At 36.8% G+C, this 25085-nt stretch overlaps 1 protein-coding gene across 1 annotated transcript in view; it reads right to left on the reverse strand.

Annotated features, from left to right (window-relative positions):
- OFD1 (OFD1 centriole and centriolar satellite protein) overlaps positions 1-25085 on the reverse strand; it is a 1865993-nt gene that overhangs the window by 909732 nt on the left and 931176 nt on the right. Inside the window, exon 18 of the mRNA XM_044072530.1 lies at positions 9913-10530. Within this exon, the coding sequence (XP_043928465.1) occupies positions 9913-10530 (618 nt within the window). The remainder of the gene's footprint in view (positions 1-9912; positions 10531-25085) is intronic.

Consider the following 25085-nt stretch of genomic DNA (forward strand, 5'->3'; position numbering starts at 1 on the left):
ACAAAATAAGAGTTGTTTTCCCTATAAAAATCTTCAACATGTTTCTTTCTTTCTTTTTGTTATGCAAACACTATTTCAGACAACCCTATTATTGCAGTCATACTGCTCATACTAATTATCAACATTCTTCTGCCATTGACTAAAAAACTCTTTTTTCATTCTCAGCTGTGATGTTAAAATAGTAACCCAAGATCATGTTTTTCCCCCAAAGAAAATGCCATATGATCTCTTCCTTATTCTCTCAACTGATTTGCATACCAATGCCAATCCACTCATTATTGCATCCAAAAAAGCAAAACTATAGATGCTGAATGTTCTTCCATAAGCAACTGAGTAAATCATCTGCTCATCCAAACTTTAAAATCATTGATTACCTTCAACAAGTGTTAGATCCATAAAACTGTCTGCTTCCTCGGCTTTAAATTCCTATCAATTTCTGCATTATTTTCTCATAATTTCTTTCTTGCTTCCCAAATTATTCTTTCTTATCTTCACCTAACACTTCAAATTCATAACATTTTTGAATGTGGAATCTTCCAATGCAGTCTCTTCCATTTTTTTTCAAAATTGTTATGAACTTTTGTTCTTGACACTACTTTTTAGTTTTTTTTTTTTTTTTTTTTTTTAATGATTCGGTTATTCAAACTCACATTTTCTGCTACTTACTCTTTTTCTACATTTACCTATGATGTGTTTTTTTTTTTTCATTCTAAACATGCCTTTCTTTTCTTTTTCCCTATTCATTCTCTTCGGGGGCCTTTTATTGTTCTTTCTCAATTAACATAATCTGAATCTTATCTGCATTCTTAAAGTTCTGCCCTCAGAATGCAACACTCACATAAACATATGTATGGATAACACACAACACATGCTCAAACACATCCACATGCACAAACATACCTGTAACAAACATACACAATTATATGAATTTCATATAAAATCGACAAAGAAAATTGTGTTAAAACTCCATCATGATCATCTTTAAAAAGTAATATATTTAACTCTCATACTATCACTTGTTGCAAGCTTTTCCTCTATACATCTTAAATATTTTCTTTACTTTCCAAATAAAATAAAAAGCAAACTCTTGTCTCTTTCCCAGGCCAGAAATGTCTAAGTAAATGTATAAATTCCCTCAGTTTCCAGCATAATCATGATCCTTCATCTTCTAGTTCAAAACGCCTCACTACCAATAACAGGGTCCATTTTTACTAGAATGCAAACCTCCACTTTCACCAAAAGTATGTTTGCAATGCGTATTGCTTTGGTGTTAGACTGTCTACAGAAGTCTTTATAATCCACTAGAGGGCATCAAATGTGAAACATAAAATCCAGACACTGAAACAAAATGATTAACAATTATGATGAAATAAAAGCCCACTTAACAAAAAGTAAGACTGAAAAACAAACACTTCACCCCACCTCCAGTTTAATATGCTAGTTCTGAGGAAGCAGTACTTCAGTGGTTTAATATCTAGTTAGGGAGTGATGCAAAAGAGCACCAACATTTACTGGTCTGCACAGGCCACCCTTTTCAGCAAGTGTTCAGTAAAATTAGTCTTTGTAGGTGGTGGCATTTTCAAGGAAGTATCAGCTGCTCATTCCATTCCAGTAAATCAGGCTTACGAACCTGCATGGCAAACATATACAAGTATTCCTCTTGCTAGATTCTCCTTCTTTGACATATTCTCTTCCTGTATTTGAGTTTAAAACTCATTTCTTAATTTTTGTTCCTTAGAATGATGTAGCTGAACACATGGCCTATGGCATAATGCGACCAAATGAAAAAAATGCCAGCACCAGAGATGGACTGAGAGAATAATGGCTTTATTAAGCTGAAATACTAGACCGGTTTCAGCACATGGCTTTCATCAGTAGATTGATACACATTGAAGAAAAAGCCCCGCCATAAATACCTCTACAAATGAGGTTTGATGACATCATTTCCTGTCTTAAAAAATATATATGGTTAATACATACATACATATATATATATATATATATATATATATATATATATATATATATATATATATTTGTATAAAGTTCCAAATGCATGTATATAAAGAAAATATATTTTTTTAAAAAATAATAAAGAAATAAATTAAACAGATCAGGCATAAACATTTGACCTGAAAAAAACAATATTTATAATTTATCATTGAGTCCAGGGGAAAACAAAAGCCCTAGTTTCACTATCCATTTCCTTTCTTTATTATTGAGAATTTCATGCCATCCAGTTTTGAAAGCACAATTGCCTGTAATGTTATCTATGGTGGTGAAAGAAAATTTAGCGGTGGGATGATTCAATGAATGTCTACATAGGGCATTGGTGATCCTAGCATTCCTGATATCCCCCAGGTGTTCAGATATTCTAATTCTGAATTGTCTAGATGTCTGCCCAACATAAAAGGCTTGACAGGTACATGTTGCAAGATAGACAATCCAATCCGAACTGCAATTACCAAAACAACCAATGTTATATAGATGTCCTGTGTTCTTACTAGTGAATGTTTTAGTTTTGAATATGTAGCCGCAAAAGCTACAGTGTCCACAGGGGTATGTTCCAACTAGCTTTTCATCCGTTAGTGTCCTCTGGCATAGAGTATCATCCCTTGAAGTTGTTTTCTTATAATGAGAGAAATGAGATCCTAATGTTTTGCCCTTTCTATATGAGAACGAACATCTGTGCCCCAAATAATCCTCTAAAAGAGTATGAGACTTCAGTACATTCCAATGTTTATCTATGATGCCCAGAAGGTGCTTAGTATTTCTGCCATATGTTGTGACAAATCTACAGGTATCATAATTGGTCTATCTATGATGTTCTTTGTATTCCAATAATGTATCCCTGGTATAGTTTTTACTCCATTGCATGGCAGAATAAATAGTATGTCCGGAATATCCTCTTGTAAGAAACCTATTGGCCAGATCATCATGATGTTGTCTCAGATCTTGTTCAGAGGAACATATCCTTTTAATCTGCAAAAACTGGGATTTAGGGATGTTATTGATGGTATGCTTGGGATATAGACTGTTGGCATGGAGCAAGGTATTATATTCTGGAAATTTGCGATATACAGAGGTTTTGAGGGTGTTGTCAGGTTGAAGCTGTAAAAAGGCATCTAAAAAATGTATTTCATTATGATGGTAATCAACCGTGAATTCAGCACCCCATATATTTCCATTAAGATGTTCAACAAATTCTTGTAAGTAATCTGTGCCACCTTTCCAAACCAGCCAATAGTCATCCAAGTACCTTCTCCAGATGTCAATTTCAGGTGTGTATATGTCATGTAACTCATCATGAATGATATGTTCCTCTACATATCCCATATAAAGGTCAGCATAGATACGTGCAAATGAAGCACCCATTGCTGTACCCTGTATTTGCCAATAGCAATCCTGTTTAAAATAAAAAACATTCTTGGTGAGGATATGCTCAGCCATACAAATCAATAATGTATTGAATCCAGGGGAATAAATGTTTGCTTTCTTTAACCAAAAGTCCAATGCTGCTAATCCAGCCCAGTGTGGAATACTGGTATAAAGATATTTGACGTCAAGAGTGCACATTAGCCAATGTGGCATTAATTGTGAATCAGAAACAATTTGCAAAAATTCTGTGGTGTCTTGGAGTCTATCTCTGATGAGTGCCAAAAGGGGTTTGAGTTTTTCAGTTAGAAAAGCAGATAAGGGTTCAGTAAGTGATCCGATCCCAGATACAATTGGTCTACCTAGTGGTTGATGAAGAGATTTGTGGATTTTTGGTAATAAATATAAATACTGTTTTGCAGGATCTTTAACCATCAAGTGTGACTTAATCTTATCAGAAATGATACCAGCCTCCACAGCCTACTGTAAAAAGTCATCTATTTCCCTTTTAAAATTGGGTGTGGGGTCGGTGGTCATGTTCATGTAATGATGAGGGTTAGACAGCTGTCTACTTCCCTCCTCCCAATAGTAATCGGCATCCATGACTACAACCGCACCACCCTTATCAGCAGAAAGAATGACTATATTAGTATTATTCCTTAGGTGTGTTAAGGCTAGTTGTTCGGCACTCAATAAATTATGTTTGATGGTATTATCTGATCCCAAATGAAAATGTAAATCTTTGATAACTGCCTGCTGAAAAACAGCTACATGTTTATCCATAGGAGGATTAAAGGTTGACCGATGAAATCGGAATTCAGAAGATCTTTGAGAAGGATCTGATTGATCCTGTTGTCTGAAAAACAAGTTGAGGTAAATTTTTCTACAAAATGCAATAATATCTGATACTAAAGAATTTTCATCAACAAAAAAGCCAGGGATGAATCCAAGACCTTTATTGAGCAGTGCATATTCATCTGGTGATAAAACATGTTTGGAAATGTTGAGTACATTAGTGCTATGTGAATCTATTTCACTACTGACAAGAATAGATGATCTAAACTTTTGACCCTTATGTTTTCTGCCTCCCCTGTGTTTTCTGCCCCTAAAGGGTCACCTGATGTACGTCCCCTCTTGGAATTTGGTGAATCACCAGTACCAATGGATTCCGTGTCTGTAGTAGAGGACTCCTCACCTGAAGTTGTGTTAGTGAAAACAGCCTTTTTTAATATAGACCTGGGTCTCTTTTTATGAACATATGTAGGATTTTTGGTACCCTGGACATACCTTACCCCCTTATGCGACTCAAACTGCCTTCCTCTATCATAGTCCTCCCTGTCTCTTGAAAATTTATGAAGTTTTTTAGCTTTAAGATTATTCTCAAGAGTCAAAAGTTCCTTAGATAATTTGCTCAGGTTGTCTTTGAAGTTGGTATGTTCTTCAAAATTTTTTTAAATCATTACAAATCTTTTTAACTTCCAAAATATTAGTCTGAACCGTTCTGTCATAAAAGGATGCCAGTATGTTCACAAATGACATAGATGCCCCACATATTCATAAAGCAATGTTTTTTCCACAAGCCACGCGTGGTGGTGGTGCTGTGGTAGCATTGTTGCCTCACAGTAAGACGCTGTCTGGTTCGATTCTCAGCTAGAGCATCTTCTGTGTGGAGACATGCGTGAATGGGCAACCTTCGTTGAAGGTTGTGCGTCAGGGCTAGTAACTCGGCACGTAAAAATCAACTACCAATCATTAGCGGACCGGAGTTCTGCTGTGGTGACCCCTAACCGGGAAAAAGCCGAAAGACACAACAACAACAACGTATCTGATAAAGTACCAGTGATTCCTGGTACTGCAGTGCAAAAGTATGCAATTCTGAAACTGTCTCAACAACATTTTTAACTGCTGCTGGACATTTCTTTGTGTCTTCTTCATTACTTAAACTGTGCAATTTATCCTGTTCCTCTTCAACCTCTAATTTCCTGAACAATATTACAGATACTGTACTCCTTTATAATTCCTACTACACCCTTCAGCTCGACACCAGCTCAAGTTTAAATATCCCCCTCCCCTTTTTATTATTTTTCTATTCTTCAGGATTCTTTTTTAACCCTTTCTATGTCTTCTCCCTGATTTGTTTTACTGAAGTAGTAAATGCATAATTCAGTATACAAAATTACCGCATTTCATTAGAGTAGTTCTGGCATGATAGCATGTATTTAATGTTCAGTCTGCTTCTGTACTTTCAGACTGATACTGAAACTGGTCTATTGTGTATTATCAGTAGTCTACCTCGGTTTACAAATTCAAATAAATAAGCAGATTCCACAATCTATCTTTTCTTTTTAAACCTACAACAAAATCATCTCCTTTTGACCATTTTTTTTTCGTAATCTACCTTTCAGCCTCTCTTTTCATTGTTTCTAGGCTTCTCATTGTCATGTCACTCTCAGTGATTCACTTGTGATCTGAACTTCCATTCATGCCTGCTCTCATCTCGGCCCTGACATCACCATCTCAATCCCTACTCACTTCATTCACTTTTTGCAATTGCTGGTTTCCACCCCCATCACTCCATTGCTTAGGAAGCAAAATCTGCTTATCCAAGTTCACATCAGCTGTAAAACTGCTAGTTCTTCATACAGCGAGAATCACTCATAACTTCAAATACAATACATTCTACACATCATTTAATTTTAACAGTTCATCCATCAAGTCTAACCCTTTATGATCTTCCACTATTCCTCTAATTCCTCTTCATACATTCCAGTTTAACAGGACTACTTAAAAAACAGTAAGGGATTTCTAATGGCATTTTGGTCAGTATTTACCTTTCCACTGAGTGGTACAACAATTTTTAGTTTGCACTTTTTAATCACTTTGCTCCCAATCAAGGCACTGTGTATTTCTGAACCACTTTGGAATAAACAGCAATACAGATTATGTTTCTTTACTGCATTTCAGATGGTGCCTGACTGTGATGCTAAGACAATACTGCCACAGTATGAGACATGGCTATGAGTCCATAGTGAATGTAAATTAACATCTGAGAGGTGCAGCTTCCATGTGTGGAGTGAAAGGAAGAGCAGCTCAATATAAGGATCTTACAGCAGCTTGTCCCAGTGTTCGGATCTTCATTTTCAGGGTATGTGGCACAAGGAAAGAATATTGTCAGACATATTAATTAAGAATAAAAAATCACCACCGAACTACAGTAATCACAGGAACACACACTTTATTCCCAAAAACAGAAATTTTAAAAAGGAAAAGACTAAGCACTTTAGCCTGTCATACCCATAGGGATTCATCGGAGTTAGACCATTTAAACACAGCTGATATAAATAGTCTTAAAGCAGTCACATGACTAACAAATTCATTATACAGATAACAGCAATTACCACTTTTCTAAGAACAATGAGTTAAGAATCATACAAAGTGAACCTAATCTTAGTAGAGTACCCAAAAGGTCCATCAAGGGTACCTCAGATCCCAATGATGATTTTTTGACCCCCTCCGAGGTGCTCAGAGAGAGTGTTGAATCAGAACAATGAGACTGATGTGTTTAATGACAATTTATTTACATTGAAAAGAAAAAGTACTTTTATTCCACCTTCCAATCCAGTGATTTACCTTTTTGAGCAAATGTGTAAAGGAGAATTTAGGAAGTTACTTAAATCTCATGACAAAGTTTGTGATAATTTGTCATCTGGTGAACGTGTACATTTAAAAGAAATGGCTTCTAATAAGGAGCTCAGGATCATGAATCCCAACAAAGGGGGCGGTGTTGTCATTACGAGTTATTATGATTATGCACTTTAAATGTTTGAGATTCTGAATGACAACAGCACCTACACGAGCATTTAAAAAATTAGATTAATGTACCATACTCAAAAATTGTTGCTGTTTGATTTGTTTTGTCAGGGGGGAGACTGACAAGACAGAGTTGGATTTTCTAGCGGTTTGGACACTTATCATCCCCTCTATCTTTGGAATCACCAAAATAAATAAAAATTAATCTGATCCACCATTTAGACCCACTGTGGTCTAAAATGGAGCTTCTTGCTGCATATATTGATGTTCATTGTAAATATGTATTGAGTGCCAAACCAAACACTGTACGAGACTCCTGGCATTGTTTAGATGTTCTAAGAAGTGTGAACTGTGAACACGTTTTGTTTTATAACTATCGACATTATTAATTTATTTTCAGTGATCCCTCACAACATAGGTTTGGAGTTTTATTTATAACACATTAACTGAAGCTGATGGTCTATCCAATACTAAAATTAACATGCTGGCTTGTTAAACAATAACTTTTTATTCTTTGAAGTGGAGTTTTATCGCCAAATATTGGGAGTGGCAAGGGGGCAAATTGCATCCCAGTATACAGAAATTTGGTTTTAGATAAATGGAAGAAGCTTTAGATTTTTCCCCTCCACTTTTATGTTAAAAGTTGTTACGCATTTAATATTCTTGGACGATATAATTTTATGGAGAGGTAGTCCCTAGGATATACTTGAATTTATTGAACATCGGAATGGTACTACCACCTTTTTGAGGTTGATATACAAAGTGCATGTACATGAGATAGATTACTTAGACATTTATATATATATATATATAAAGATCTTTTAACGGGAAATTTATCTTCTAAAATATTTTGCAAAAAGACTTACTCACATGTCTTATTGCACCTTGACCACCCGTTTTACCAAAAGAAAAGTGTGGTAAATGGTCAGATGGCAAAGTTGTCCAGGATTACTCAGTGATGACAATTTTTTTTTTGATGAGGTGACTACCCTTATAGGTATGTTTAAAGACAGGGGGTATCCACTACAAATGTTAATCAATGTTAGGAATGAGATATTGAGGAATTGCAATTCTATATTTGCTCCTATTCTAAAAGTGGGGATCACTTTTAATGTCACTTATTACCCAGGTACATCTCCACAGGGTCACATCAAATGTGGAGAGATGATTACTCAGTACAACAATGATGCGCCATCAATAGTTACTACACTGAATACATACTGGAGTTTACTGTTACCCCCAGAACTTAAAACCCATTTGGGGGACAAACCACAGATCACATATAGTAGCGGCAGGAATTTAAAGGGCTGGTTAGAGAGTCAAAATCTGAGTAAACCTGTGGGGGGCTTATGTCCAAAATGTATAAATGTGAAACAAGTAAGTTCTGCAAATACACTAATGATGGACCTTATGTTTCAATCTCTGGTTTTGAAAGAACCATTTTATGCCCTGGACATTGTAACCGCAATATGAAAATGGTGGACTAAGTAGTGACCTGCACAGCATGCCAAGCTTGTCATGGTGGCAACTATAAGAAAGCTTAAAGAAAATATAGCAGAACATGTAAGGGATATTAAAAACAAGAAAAAGAAACAGTAATGTCCTTTACATGCATTCAAAAGATTGTGTTAATTTTAAAAGGTTTTTATTTTTTGTCATAGACAAGGTTGATGTAAATGAAAGGAGTGGTGATTTTAAAAGTATATTGGAGAACAGAGAAAGTATTTGGCAGTTGAGGTTTAATGCCAAACAATTTCCAGGGATAACTGATTGCTGTTCTATTTCATGTATTTCAAAATTAAGGGCATGTTACATTTGAATTACTAGTTGCGATTTTTTTAATGAAAAGCTATGATATCTTAATAACAGGTCAATGATGTTTTTAAAAAAATACACTTTTTACAAGTATTTGTTGTTTTTTTTTTTTTAAATTAACTCAAATATTGTTTTTATCTCAAATTTTGTTACTAGTTTTCTCTTAAGTAGGGGAGTAAATTATTTGTTTTGCAAAGCTGTTACACTGTTTATAGTTCATGAGAGTTTATGTTGCTGATTAATTTCAGTGTTATCTATATAATGAATTTGTTAGTCATGTGACCTCTTTAAGACTATTTACTTCAGTTGTGTTTAATTGGTCTCACTCTCATGAAGCCCTACGGGTATGACAGGTGAACGCGCTTAGTCTTTTACTTTTTAAATTTTGTGTTTTAAGGAATAAAATAAGTGTTCACCTGATTACTGCAGATCGGTGGTGATTTTTTTATGTTTAATTTATATGCCTGTGGAGTTGCACTGAGTTTTACTTGGTGTTTCAGTTCAAGAATATTGTCAGCCCTGCAAATGAACAGATGATGATGAAAACAGGACTAGAAGGATCCAAGTCACAAACCCAATAGTGTGATATTCAATGCCCATCACTTAAGACCCTTCAAGGGGTAAATGTTCTAGGTCTACCAGGAACTCTTCAAGGAAATGTTCAAGGTCTCCCAAAAGATTCATTTTCATGGCTGGACAGAAGTTTTAATAAATTATGGATATGAAGTACTTTGCTAACAAACTATTTTGGTTACTTCTGCTGCCAGCATGAAAGATGTAGGACTACATAATGCTAGTCACTCAGTTGTTAAAACACTGAAAATTAATCAAATAATACATCCATAAAAACTTTGAAAATGCCAACACTTCTAAGACATCAGTGCCAAAAAAGCAATAATATCTATGACTTACTTTTTGAAGATGGTCTGTTGATATTTTCTATGCCCATTTTTGAAACAGGAGTTGAAAATAACATACTGGGAGGGGAAATACTTCTAATCACTGGAACTGAGTCATCAAGGAGTCCTCTTTCAGACAATTCTGCCTTGCTAAAAGCCTGGTCTCTTGCTATGCCCTGTAATAACTGCTGACGTGGAACAGCATCTTCAGCAAATGTCACTCTGTGCTGTGAAGGAAGAATTCCTCTGCCTAAAATTTTTCGATATGCTGGGGAAGATTGAGACTTTGCCTGTAAATGTTTTTCAGTTCCAGCCTGGATAATTCTTTGCTGATAATTCCTGTAGGCCTGTTCAAGGTGTTCAGCTTCTTTCTCCAGTTCCTTTATTCTTGCTTTAGCATCAGCTACAAATTCATGATCAGAATCTGATGAAGAGCTGCAAGGTCTAGTCTGCCTAATGAACTTGACATGTCCAACACCAGCTGTGGCAAGGAGAGGTTCTTCCACTTGATTCCTCAGCAAAGCACCATCTACATAGATATCATGAGGTACAACCTTGTCAGCAGTATAGTCAATAACAGAAAAATCAACCAAAGAGGGCTTAGGATTGCGATAGACTTCATTCTGAAGAGCTGCCAAGCAAATGATCACAAAGGATGGAAAGGAGAAAGTAACAATCAAAAGAAATGGAAATTTCAAATTATCAGGCATTAATAAACATAATTTATATTTAAAACTGCTTCATAAAAGTATGATTTGATAATGGTGTAAAGAAAGAAAGAAGCCACGCAAGCAAAATAATGAATAATAATGAAATGTGACTTTACTTTGCCAAAAACAAAATTCTAAAATACAGCCTAAAGTGTTAGTTACAGTTCATAAACTATACAATTTACTCAACCCTGGAAAATTGGAAAAAAATAATTTTTAGGAAGTACTCACCATAGCAGTGGATCCCAAAGATAAGTCTGAAAAGATTAACATCTTGATTTTTTCACCTCTCAAGAGAGTTGGTTTCATGTAACACATGAATTCAGTATTAAACACCTGCTTTAAATTATGTACCAGACACTTTTGCTGTTTATTCTACATCTCTTGGTCTTACAGCCATCCAAAGCACATTAACCATAATCCAGACAGACATCCTAAGTGAGTGTTTAGTAATGGGAAGGCAACTGAGATAGCATACCTCTCTCTGATCAGGTGTTTACACTGTAGCTAGCAAACAGCTCAAACATGATCAGTAGTCAATAGTGCAGATAAAATGCCCTTGTGCATCAACTCACTGCCTTGATGCCACTGGGTTACTAAAGACTGCTGAAGGACTGTCAATTGCATTTATGCACTAGGATAATCATCATGTACTTCAAAACCTGAAGGCCTTTGAAAGCAGACAGAAAAAGGGTCCTTAACATTTTTTTTTTAGAGTTTATACAAATGCAACTGCCTAACTGGGTATCCTATATGGTCTGTTGTGCGAGACTGAATTTGCATTTATAACAGAAACTCTGTTGGAAAAACTTCACTCAACTCGCACTGGATTTAACTTCCCCCAGGATTTCCACTATACAGCACAATAGAATAATTCAGACTGAGGGGGGAAGGTAGTGCTGCAAATTTTCACCGTATAGTCACTGAACTGTAGAAGCCTGATGTTGGAACTGCCACATCCTTTGAATTCATACAGAAGCAGAAGCAGACTGAAAGTACCTCCTGGTTTACCACCTACACAGAAAAATTAAGACATTCTTTCTGGAGTTCAGAGACTGCCTTGTGTACTCTGTGTTGATACTGACTAGGTGGCTAATTCTGGGTGACTTCATCATTGGGACTGAGTAGTAGTCAGTGGCTTTTTTTAAAGAATTCCTCAGCATTAAGAAGGAATTCTGTTTAGTTCAGGTTATTACCTATGCTACCAGTCTTCTTGACCATACACTGGGCTTGATCTTTGTGTTATGATTCATGTCCAGTAATATGGTGGTGAAACCTGTGACTTGCTTTAAAACTGGCATACTCATGTGGAATCCCCTGATCAAAGACTAGCAACAGTGTAGTAACTTTAATCTTCTCACCAGGCATACTGTAATCTCTGCAATGTCAAAAATGCAGTGCTACAAGAGGTGGTAGAGACCAATAAAAAGATACTTACAGCAACTACTGATATTTTAGACACTAGCCATGTATGCTTAATTCCCTTCAGGTCTTTACAGATGTGGTTTGATTAAGAGCTCAGTGACCTGAAAAGAACTGGGTAAAAAGTGGAGTGCAATTGGCTATCATTCTAGCTATCCTGATGACAAGCCTGTCAATAAAGCTGTGTAAGTAAACACATCGTAACAGTAGATATTCGTGTGCATCAAAAAAGGACTATCGTTTGTACCAAATAAGAACACCACTGTAGATGAAACTCTGACAGATCTGAAACTATACACAAGAAAGCTCAACTTTGATTTTTACTTTAAAGGCATTAAACCTGCATTAGGAAGGGACCCTTCATGCAGAAAATCAAGTGTATTTAACCCCCCCCTACACCCAATAGTACAGATATATGAAAAAATATGTGAAAAAGATATGAGCAATGCTCTATAATAAAAGAACAAATGAAGAAAAAAATAACATTACTAAAGCTGAAATGATATTAAAAGATATTTGCAACAACACTGACATCAGGGTTTCCAAACCCGACAAAGGAAGTGGACTAGTTATACTAAATCATGATATGTATGTTAACAAAATGTTAACCATTTTGTATACTGATACATACAATGAAATCAGTATTAATGAAAAAAATATAGTCTATGGGAAAGTGGATGTTATACTGGAAGAGATGGTATTAAAACCATGAAATAACAGAAGAAGAACAGGCATACATGGATATTAAACATCCTAAAATACCAACAATCTTTAGGGGTCCCGAAGATAAATACAAATCTTCAGAACCCATCCCCCTTAGACCCATTGTAGATGCAAAGACATCAAAAACTTTTCCTATAGCAAAGTTTATAGACAACCAACTCAAAAATGTTCTAAAAAATTGCCTATGGATGTTAAAAGATTCATGGGACTGTTTAAGGAAGATCATCAACGATAAATACCATGATGACCTCATCTTAGTTACTATAGATATAAAGGACTTATTTTCTATAATTCCACATGATATAGGGATAGATTGGTTCTATTCTTTCCTTTGCCAGTATTCTAACCTGAACCATGAATGTATTTTAACAATAAAAACTTTAATGGAATTAGTGTTAGAAACTAATACTATAACATTTGAAGAACAATTGCTTAAACAATGTAAAGGGGTAGCAATGGGTGCAGCATGTGCCGCCATTTTTGCCAACATTGTACTTGCCTTTTGGGAAAGAGAAATTGTTTTCAAAAGTACTTTTACTGAAAGCTGGACTTTCTATGGTCAGTTTTTGGGTGACATCATTGTTTTGTGGAAAAATAGTGAATATGAATTAAATAGGTTTCTTGAATTTATTAGCAATAGCACCGAATTTTTGGAATTTACAAGTGACATAAGTAAAGAAGATGTCAATTACTTGGCTATCACTATCCAGAATGATGCAAACACAAAACAATTCATGTCTAACATATTTACAAAGCCAACATATTCCAACACTCTCCTACATTTTAATAGCTGCCACCCCATCCATCAGAAGAAATCCTTAGTAAAAGGACAGGGGGTATGGATAGCTAGAATGGCATCAGGGGAGAATGAATTTTTACGACAGTTCAATGTATTGAAAAGGATGCTTGTAAAAAGACAATACCCAGTAACATTTGTAGACAATATCTTGGCAGAAGTTTGGGTGAAATGAAAAAAAATGGACATTTTACACCTTTACTAGGTAAAAACTATGGAATAGTAGAAATATATAATGAACAGAAAGACAGTAATAGCTTTTGCAAATCAGCTATTTTTAAATTCAATAACCAGTTTTATAACATTAAAAATATTCTAACACACAACTGGAATACATTCTGGGCTAATCAAGATTATCTTGAATTAGTGGGTACATCGCCCAAAATAATTTATAAATATACATGTCGTAGTAAAGCTGTGATATATTTAGCACTGTGTTCCCTATGTCCCTGTTTTTACATAGGGAAAATTATTAATGCACTTAGAACTCGTATATACCAACATAATTATGATAACAAGAAAAAAGATATGAAAAATGCCTTAGCTACACACATCGCTACAGATGATGGACATAATTTTAGATTTACTATCACAGATCAAGTCACAACAGGAGAGAGGGGAGGGCCCCTAAATGATTTTTTTGGAATTGGAGGAACTGAGATGGCAGATGAGAGCTAATGCCTCTGAGTATCCTGGGCTTAATAGTGCCATGTCTATCAGTTTGATTTTAAGGCTAAATGCAGAATTTTATTTATGATTATGTATTTTTATATATATATATATATATATACATATATATATATATATATATATATATATATACATACACACACATATAACTATAGAGCAATTTAACATTGTCACTATGTTTTAGTTGAATAGGTAATTTGTAAAGTTATGCTACCATTTTAATATGGTTTTATCCTGTTTGTATTATGTATCTAAAGGAAATTATGTCAGTATTAATGTATTGAGTGTTGTATATAAGGGTGGAGTTGCTTGCATTGGTTATCTTGATTGAAGTTTCTAATAAAGAGATAAAAGCGCTAAATAGTGGGGATCCTTGGCTTCTTTCTGAGGATTCTTGGCTTCTTTCTGAGGTTTTACAGTTTGTATGGTCGTGTTTTACTTCAGTTTGTGGCATGGAAGGAACAGAGTCAGCAGATGCATCTGGACTCACCTTACTGGACCGGCGAGATCATTTGGGGTATTAAATGCCACAGTAACCAACCTCACTCACCTTGTGGAAAAACTGTGTTAAAAAACTGACTTTGGAGGCAATTCTACCACTTGAGGGTTAGTGGTAATGAAACGAACAATGTGGATGATAATTTCAGCCTTAGTGGCATTACACCAGCTCTAAGAGAGCGGCCGGCAACCAAGAACCAATCGGAAGCAAGAGATTTGCATACAGCATCATATGGAGCGACGCAAAGGGGCTGCACCTCCTACAATGGCCGCAATACACTGTCTCAATGGCTTGAAGGGGAGAAAGAATGGCGTTCTTAGTCTGAAATGAACTTGGATATCAGCAATCATAGTAAAGGGACACTTATGGACCAACTAAAGAATTCTGAAGACCTTTCCCTTAAATTTTGGAAATTACAGACGGAAAATAATCATTTAAAGGAATGTATAACGACAGAAAGAGTCCCAAAAGGTCTCCAGTTGTGGAAATTTCCCTCTGGCTTGATAAGAGTCTCTTTACTTCATAAAGAACTATTGGAACTGTTTAATAAGCAAGGATGTAAACTGCTGAAATGTTTAGTCAAAGACAATGATAGAAATATGACTGAACTAACTGAACAGATTAAAAACGTGGACACTAATATACAAAAAGATTTATTGTTTGAACCTAAATAAGTTGATTATTTTAAAATATTTGAAAAAAATTGATTATGTTGTGAATGATATTAAAGAAAGAAAGAAACGTACACTTTTAAGGGATGAAAAGGGATATGAACAAGGCAAAGCGTATCCCCTACCCCCCCTTGATCAGACAAGTGTTAATAGGGAAACATATATTGAAACACAGGACATAGACAATAATGAGCAGGAGGATCATGTAGGTAATAGTTATACACCTGTCCTTTAGAATACCCCCCTCTAAGGAGGTCCGAGTGACTGAAGAACCAGTGGAGGGGAGAAGAATTTTACAATTACAACCAGTATTACTATAACAACAGCAACAATAAAATGTGGGGGAACGGGAGATGGAACACTTCTTACAAGAAATATTGATTAGTGATGATTTACCTTGTAGCACTGTCCAAAACAAAAATGCTGACTTTAAAGTATATAACTATAGCAATGTGGAGAATAGTGAAGAAGAAGGAGATTTGTTTGAAAAAGGACTATCGTTTGTACCAAATAAGAACACCACTGTAGATGAAACTCTGATAGATCTAAAACTATACACAAGAAAGCTTAACTTTGATTTTTACTTTAAGGGCACAAAACCTGCATTAGGAAGGGAAACTTCATGCAGAAAATCAAGTGTATTTAACCCCCCCACACACCCGATAGTACAGATATATGAATAAAATGTGTGAAAAAGACATAAGAGCAATGCTCTATAATAAAAGAAGAACAAAAGAAGAAAATAGTAACATTACTAAAGCTGAAATGAAGGTATTAAAAGATATTTGTAACAACACTGACATTGGGGTTTCCAAACCCAACAAAGGAGGGGGACTAGTTATATTGAATCATGATATGTATGTTAACAAAATGTTAACCATTTTGTATACTGATACATACAATGAAATCAGTATTAATGAAACAAATATAGCCTAGAGGAAAGTGGATGTTATGTTGGAAGAGATGGTATTAAACCATTAAATAACAGAATAAGAACATGCATACATGGGTATTAAATATCTTAAAATACCAACAATCTTTGGGGTCCTGAAGATGCATAAAAATCTTCGGGAACCCCCCTCCCCCCCGACCTATTGTAGATGCAAAGGCATCAAAAACTTTTCCTATAGCAAAGTTCATAGACAATCAACTCAAAAATGTTTTAAAAAATTGCTCATGAATTTTAAAAGATTCATGGGACTGTTTAAGGAAGAACATCAATGATAAATACCATGATGACCTCATCTTTGTTACTATAGATATAAAGGACTTATTTTCTATAATTCCACATGATATAGAGATAGATTGGTTCTATTCTTCCCTTTGCCAGTACTCTAACCTGAACCATGAATGTATTTTAACAATAAAAACTTTAATGGAATTAGTGTTTGAAACTAATATTATAACATTTGAAGAACAATTGTTAAAACAATGTAAAGGGGTAGCAATGGGGGCAGCATGCGCACCCATTTTTGTACTTGCCTTTTGGGAAAGAGAAATTGTTTTCAAAAGCACTTTTACTGAAAGCTGGACTTTCTACAGTCGGTTTTTGGATGACATCATTTTTTTGTGTAAAAATAGTGAATATGAATTAAATAGGTTTCTTGAATTTATTAGCAATAAGCACTGCATTTTTGAAATTTACAAGTGACATAAGTAAAGAAGGTGTCGATTACTTGGATATCACCATCCAGAAAGATGCAATCACAAAACAATTCATGTCTAACATATTTAGAAAGCCAACATATTCCAACAGTCCTACATTTTAATAGCTGCCACCCCATCCATCAGAAGAAATCCTTAGTAAAAGGACAGGGGATACGGATAGTTAGAATGGTATCAGAGGAGAATTAATTTTTACGACAGTTGAATGTACTGAAAATTATGCTTGTAAAAAGAAAATACCCAGTAACATCTGTAGACAATATCTTGGCAGAAAGTAGGGTGAAAAGGGCAAATGGACATTTTACACCTTTATTAGGAAAAAACTATGGAATAGTAGAAATGGATAATGAACAGAAAGAAAGTAATAGTTTTGGCAAATGAGCTATTTTTAAATTCAATAACCAGTTTTGTGATATTAAAATATTCTAACACACAATTGGAATATATTCTGGGCTAATCAAGATTATCTTGAATTAGTGGGTACATCACCCAAAATAATTCATAAGAAGGACACCAGTCTTAAAAATATCATAGAAACACAAAGTATTGTGAGTAATAATGGGGGAGGGGGTTGCCTACAATGTAGAAACATTCAAGAAGGCAGAGTAGTATGGATACCCAATTTTGAAAAATATTTTCGTCAGAAAAAAATACACATGAAGTAGTAAAGCTGTGGTATATTTAGCATTGTGTTCCCTATGTCCCTGTTTTTACAATGGAAAACTATTAATGCACTTAGAACTCATACATACCAACATAATTATGATATCAAGAAAAAAGACATGAAAAATGCCTTAGCTACACACATTGCTACACATAATGGACATAAGTATAGGTTTATTATCAAAGATCAAGTCACAACAGGAGAGAGAGGAGGGCCCCTAAATGGTTTTTAGAACTGAAGGAACTGAGATGGCAGATGAGAGCTAATGCCTCTGAGTATCCTGGGCTTAATAGTGCCATGTCCATCAGTTCAATTTTAAGGCTAAAAGCAGAATTTTATTTATGATTATGTGTTTTATATATATATATATATATATACACACACACACACACACACACACACACACACACACACACACACACATAAATAGAAGGCAATTTAACATTGTCCTATGTTTTAGTTGAATAGATAATTTGTAAAGTTATGTTACCATCTTAATATGGTTTTATCCTATTTGTATTATGTATCTAAAGGAAATGATGTAATTATTAATGTATTGAGGGATGTATATAAGGGTGGGGTTACTTGCATTGGTTATTCTGATGAAGTTTCTAATAAAGAGACAAAAGCGCTAAATACTACTTCAGTGTGGATTCCTGGCTTCTTTCTGAGGTTTTACTTCAGTGTATATATATATATATATATATATATATATATATATATATATATATATATATATATGTGTGTGTGTGTGTATATATATATATATATATATATATATATATATATATATATATATATATATATATATATAGATATATATATATATATATGTATATATATATATATATATATATATATATATATCAAAACCTGAGCTTTGGCTGGCTAAGATCTAGCTGTATTCAGCTGGACGTATAAGAGAATTTAAGTACCTTTTATCTGCACTTTTTTCAAATAATACAGCATTTTAATTGATTTATTTGTGTTGCATTGAATATTAAATGAATTGGAAGTTTTGACTCTGTCTTTTCAGTCAGTTCACTACCCACCCTCCCTGGTTTTGTTTTGGTATTAATCTTGGTGACTTTGAAACTGCCCTCCCCTCTTGTAAATTTGTGTTTGAATACGCCTTCTGGGCCCATCTCATTTGAGTGCAGTGAGATCATATTCTGATTTCAGGTACTCCTACTTTGTACAAAGAGAGCATCTGGGAAAGAAAAAAAAATTAAGCTTGTCTCCTGCCTTTCCTGTAAGTGGTCTAGACTGTTTGTAGGCTTCTGAGCCCCCAAGCCTTTCTGTGTTGGAGGAAAGCCTTCTAGCTTAATTTTGTTTCTTAGAACTAGCCAGTTTTCTAGTTTCAGCACTCAAATCTGTTTCTTTGAACTCGGCACTTGTTCAGAACACCTTGTAAGCACTAAATAAGCTGCAAATTACTACAGCACTCAACTTTCCTCACTTGTCTAGAGGAAAGCAGTTTTTAGTACTTAATAAATAAGCACCTATCCAGGCATGTCTAAGGGTCAGCTCCCGGTGATTTCTCCTGTCTAACTGATGAATCTGGGCATCTTGGGGCAATGCAGCAATTGACTCAAGTACACAGACAACCCTCGCCTCCTACCACCTAACACTACAACCTGTGAGAAATGCACTTATATAGCCAAACTGGAAGCAAAGCTCTCTTCACCCAAGACTGAACTAGACAGTCAAGAGGAGAAGGTAAACACTTGCACCACACCACACTCATCACATAGTCCCTCAAAACCTACATCACCAAAACACACACATAGAAACACAAAACACACACCTACATTCGCGGAGGCTCTCAATAAAAACTGCCCAAGCATCAGGGACCTCCAAAGCAGAAACGCAAGCAAACTCCACCCCCCCCCAACACAACCCAAATGACACATAGCCCACAAACTCAGTGTGCCACTCAACCACAACCCATAAGGCATAACAACTTACCCAATACTGTAGTCATAGGTGACTCTATAGTCAGGCACACTGATATTCCACTCACCAGGCTAAACAAGGAGAAAGTTACTGTCAGCTGCCTGTCAGGTGCCAGGATCCGCCACATAACGCATGCACTCAGGTCACTCCACAACAAGTACAAATATGACACTGTCATTGTCCATGCTGGTGTGAATGACCTGAGACATACCTCCCTGGACTACATAAAAAGAGACATGGAGGAGCTCTCTGATCTTGTAGCCCAGGCAGGTATGATCCTAGCCATGAGTAGCATCCTGCTATCACCCAGAATGATACCACAGTGCAAGGACAAAATGATTGGCTTCAACAATTGGCTAAGCTTCTGGTGTCATTCTAAGGGGATCCAGTATTTGTCTACCGGGGACGACATGATCGACAGTCCACGATGCTTACCAAAGATGGCCTGCACCTGTCACCCTTGGGACTCCAGATACTGGCTAAGGCTCTTGACACCCCTATAGTGCCTTTTTTAGGCAAGGTTCAAATGACAAATTCACCACCGTAACAGGTACACAAACAAAATCTGAGGGTAATGCTAGAAGTCTAAACCTCAAAATGCACTCACTCATGGCACTCCTTAAAATGGAGAATACTGACATCTGTGCAGTGACAGAGACCTAGTTCAAAGCTCCAGAGAGCACCCCTGCGTTACCAGGCTATAATTCATACCACAACTTTCGGCCACCTAACCCGGAATGAAGCACTAAAGGTGGAGGTGTGTCCATATTCATTAAGGATATCCACACCTCCAGGTTAGTTGCAAAGCATAATGCATCCGAGATTATCCAAGTGCAAATGACTTTGGGCAAGACTGCAATCCAAATTGTAGCTTGCTACAGACCCCTCACCATGCCCCAGCATTCACACTCCTCATTTCTTGATACACTGGAAAGTATTAGGGTACAACACAACACCTTAATAATGGGCGATTTCAACTACCCCACCATTAACTGGGAAAACTACTCGTGTACCAACACTTTTGCTCAACGTTTTCTGGAATTCATAAATTCCAACGCCTTGGATCAACTTATTCACACCCCCACCAGGGGCAGCAATATCCTAGACCTGGTCGTTACCAACATGGGCAACCAGTGTTCCACACCAGAGGTCAATTCCTCATTCGTCAGATCTGACCACAAGCTAATCACCCTAGACATCCACATCCCGCCCCCACCCCCAATTAGGGAAACCACCATAAAAAACTTCTCCAAAGCCAACTTCGCACTTCTTAAGACAGAAGTGGCAAACTTCTTGACACCCATGCAGACAGACAATAGAGGTACGACTGCTGAATCCTACACAAATGCACTTTATAAGCACTTACACGAGTGCATGGATCATGCTATCCCTAATAGAACCAAGATGCTATCTTCCAAAAAAAGGAAGCCAATCAGGTGGTCCTCTGCCATACATAAACTCTACAACAGAAGAAAGAAACTGTTGCAAAAAAAGAGTAAAATCCCATGACTGGAGGAACTCCCTGGTCAACCTGAGTAAGAAGCTGAGATCCCCTCATAAACTCCTCCAAAGCTAGTTACGAAAACAAAATTGCCACTGACTCTAAAGACAACCACAAAGCATTCTATAGCTATGTCAGGAATCTCAATGGCAATACTCAGATCTGCTCTGAGTTACAGCACAATGGCACTAAATCTACAAAACCAACTGATATTGCCAACATCCTGGCAGACAGGTTCAGTGCTAACTTTACCCCCCTCTCACCCCCTAGAGGGCAAATCTCTTTTGTTCTTCTTTTGGCTTTTCCCGGCTAGGGGTCGCCACAACAGAACTCCGGTCTGCTAATGATTGGCAGTAGATTTTTTATGGTGCCGAGGTGCCAGCTCAACACCCAACCTTCAGCAAAGGCATGCCCATTCTACGCATGTCTTTTGAACACCACTTGACTGCGGGGAGGACATGCAGACTCCACACAGAAGGCACTCCAGCCGAGAACTGAACAGGAGAACCTCTTGCTGTGAGGCAACAACGCTACCGCTGCACCACCGCCGCTTTAGAGGGCCCATCTCTATACCGGAAGAATGCAAAGTTCCTGTAATCATGGCTGCACAGGTAAAAAAACACACTCACCAAACCCAAGAGCACAGCATCCATGGGACCTGACAATATCCCAAGCTATGTTCTACACGAACTACAGAATGAACTGGCACCCTACCTAAGTACATGTTCAATCATAGCCTCACCTCAGGCTTTGTGCCCACTGAATGGTGCACGCGATGGTTATCCCACTCCACAAAGGGGGAGCCATGGCAGACCCTGGGAACTACCGCCCCATTAGCCTGACAAGCCTGGTCTGCAAGGCCATGGAACATATCATCATGGAACTCATAAACAAAGACATTGGTAATCTCGAAACTCTGGACCCTACCCAGTTAGGGTTTGTAAAAGGCAGATCATGTTTCCTAAACCTGACTGACTTCTTTGAAGCAGTCACCAAAGTCATAGATGAGGGTAAGGTGGTTCACACAGCTTATCTAGATCTCGCCAAGGCTTTTGACACCATTCCCCAGTCTGAAATTATAGATAAGCTCACTAAACTAGGCATAAATCCCTATGTCACAAGATGGGTTGCCAACTGGCTCATGGACAGAACCCACACTGTGAAAGTAGCAGACTCCAAATCCGACTTCAGACCAGTGACAATTGGAGTACCACAGGGTTAAGTCCTGGGTCCTCCCCTGTTTGGTATCTACTTCTCTAAAGTACAGGCTAACACAGAAGGTCTTTGGCTAGCAAAGTTTGCAGATGACTGCAAACTAGGAGCTATAAATGAAACTCCTAACGATGTGGACATACTACAAAAGGGCCTCACTGAGACAGATGCATGGTGTCAAAGCCATGGCCTGAAGCTCAATGCCAAAAAGTGTATTGTTAACCCTTTGGTAAAAACTCTGTACCCATGAACTACCACATAAGTGGTAGTCTACTTAACGCCGAAAGTTTGATAAGAGACCTTGGGACACAGGTGGACAGTAGTCTCTCCTTTGATAATCACATTGCCACAGTGGTCAGGAAATCCTTCTATGTGGCTTACCTCATCACAAAAGGTTTCTCATCCAGAAAAAAAGAGGCAATTGTTCCCCTCTACTCATCACTCCTTAGACCCATTATAGAGTACAACGCCCCTTTTGGTATGTACCTCACAAGACATCTATAACAACTGGAAAGGCCACAGAAATACCTCACAAAGAGGATTACTGGCCTCAGACAGATGGCCTACGCAGACCATCTCAAAAACTCCAGCTTTACTCCGTCGCATATCACCTACTCAGTGGCGATTTCTGCCTAACATACAAAGCTATGTCAAACCCAGAGCTGCTGGACATGCTCCACTTAAAGAAATCCCAATCCCTCTAAGATACACGCTCTAGGGACCTAAACCTTTTCACCACAATAAACAGAACATACTGGAGGGACAGATTCCTGTCCAAGAGACTTCCCGTACTCAGGAACAGACTACCTATGTCAAACAGAGCTCCTCATTAGCACTCTTCAAGAAAAACATTGATGATTGGATGGGAAATAGGAAATTCACCACAGGGATCACTTCTGTGGCTCTGCTTGACAGGGGCATAAGAAAATAATTTTCTTGGGTAGTGAAAGCCAGGGTCAGACTCCACTCACGCAACATGCATGCAAGGCCTCAACTTGGATTGTGACATTAATAGAACTTGTTGGCGGGATACATTTGTGTCCCAGAGACTCTCCCATCTGTGGAATAGACTCACTATCCATGTTAAGCAGAGTACCTCTCTAGATCTTTTTAAGAGGAACTTGGATGGAAACAGAAAATACACCCCTGGAATCCCACCTGTGTCCCTGCTGGACAGGGGAAAGAAGTGGTGACTTTGTGAGAAAATGAGAGAAATTCTTGACCAGGCTTCTAAGTGTCTCTGGGCCAATAGCCTAGTAGCGTCGTATGAACGTACTGTATATCTATATATGTATATATATATATATATATATATATATATATATATATATATACCCATACATGAAATCTGTCATTGGCATGTAATATCATTTGCTGCCACATTTACTATTCATTATTTGTGTTTATTGAGTGTTTATTTAACATTTAATAACCATTTGTCATTTATATTAATTAATCATGAGGTGGATAAGGGGCGGCTGCGGTGGTGCAGCAGTTAGCTGCCGCCTCACAGCAAGAGGTTCTCCAGTTCGATCCTCGGCTGGGGTGCCTTCTGTGCGGAGTCTGCATGTCCTCCCTGTGGTAGCATGGGGTTCCTCCAGGTGCTCTGGTTTCCTCCCACATTCCAAAGACATGCTGTAGGTGGATTGGACACTCTAAATTGGCCCTAGGCATGAGTGTGTGCATGTGTGCGCCTTTACTGGAAGGTTAGGCGCCAGGCTGGCAACTCGACACTGTAAAATTCCACTGCCAATCATGAGCGGACAGGTCATCTGCTGTGGCGACCCCTAACCGGGAAAAGCCAAAAGAAGAAGAAGAATAATCATGAGGTGAATAAGACAAAAAAATTTTTTTTTTTTTAATTTTCCACCAGAGAAGTTAAAAAGGGTGATTACATTACAGAGTGCAATTAGCACTGAAGAAGCTCCTCTTTGAAGAGGGAAATACTGGTTTGCTTGTATGATTCTTTGGACCATGCCCTCTACATTAAAAGGTTATTTACAGTCTGTATTTGGGTTTTACATAGTCAATACATGCACCCAGACCTGTATTTCAGTGGTTGAGTGCGGAGTTGTTGGGATACAGACACACACACACACACACACATATATATATATATATATATATATATATATATATATGTGTGTGTGTGTGTGTGTGTGTGTGTGTATATATATATATATATATATATATATATATATATATATGTATATACATATATGTGTGTGTGTGTGTGTGGTGTGTATGTGTTTATATATATATATATATATATATATATATATATATATAATGTGTGTGTGTGTGTATATATATCTATATATATATATATATATATGTGTGTGTGTGTGTGTGTCTGTGTGTGTGTGTGTGTGTGTGTGTGTGTATATATATATATATATATATATATATATATATATATATATATGTATGTGTGTGTCTATAATACATATATATATATATATATATATATATATATATATATATATATATGTATTTCTATATAGATATAGTTGGCTTCACCCTGGCAGCATACAAGACACGTACTAAAAAATACAGGGGCTGGATGGACTGGACTGTGATCTATTAGAACATCATCTGTTTACTTACAACTGCGCTGTGTTCAACATTTAAATCAATGTTGCGTTAGTAGCCTAAGCTATAAGGTAAGATTACCAAA

This window comes from Protopterus annectens, chromosome 5.part0 (assembly GCF_019279795.1).
Source record: "Protopterus annectens isolate FY-2018-M chromosome 5.part0, PAN1.0, whole genome shotgun sequence".
Taxonomy (NCBI): Eukaryota; Metazoa; Chordata; order Ceratodontiformes; family Protopteridae; genus Protopterus; species Protopterus annectens.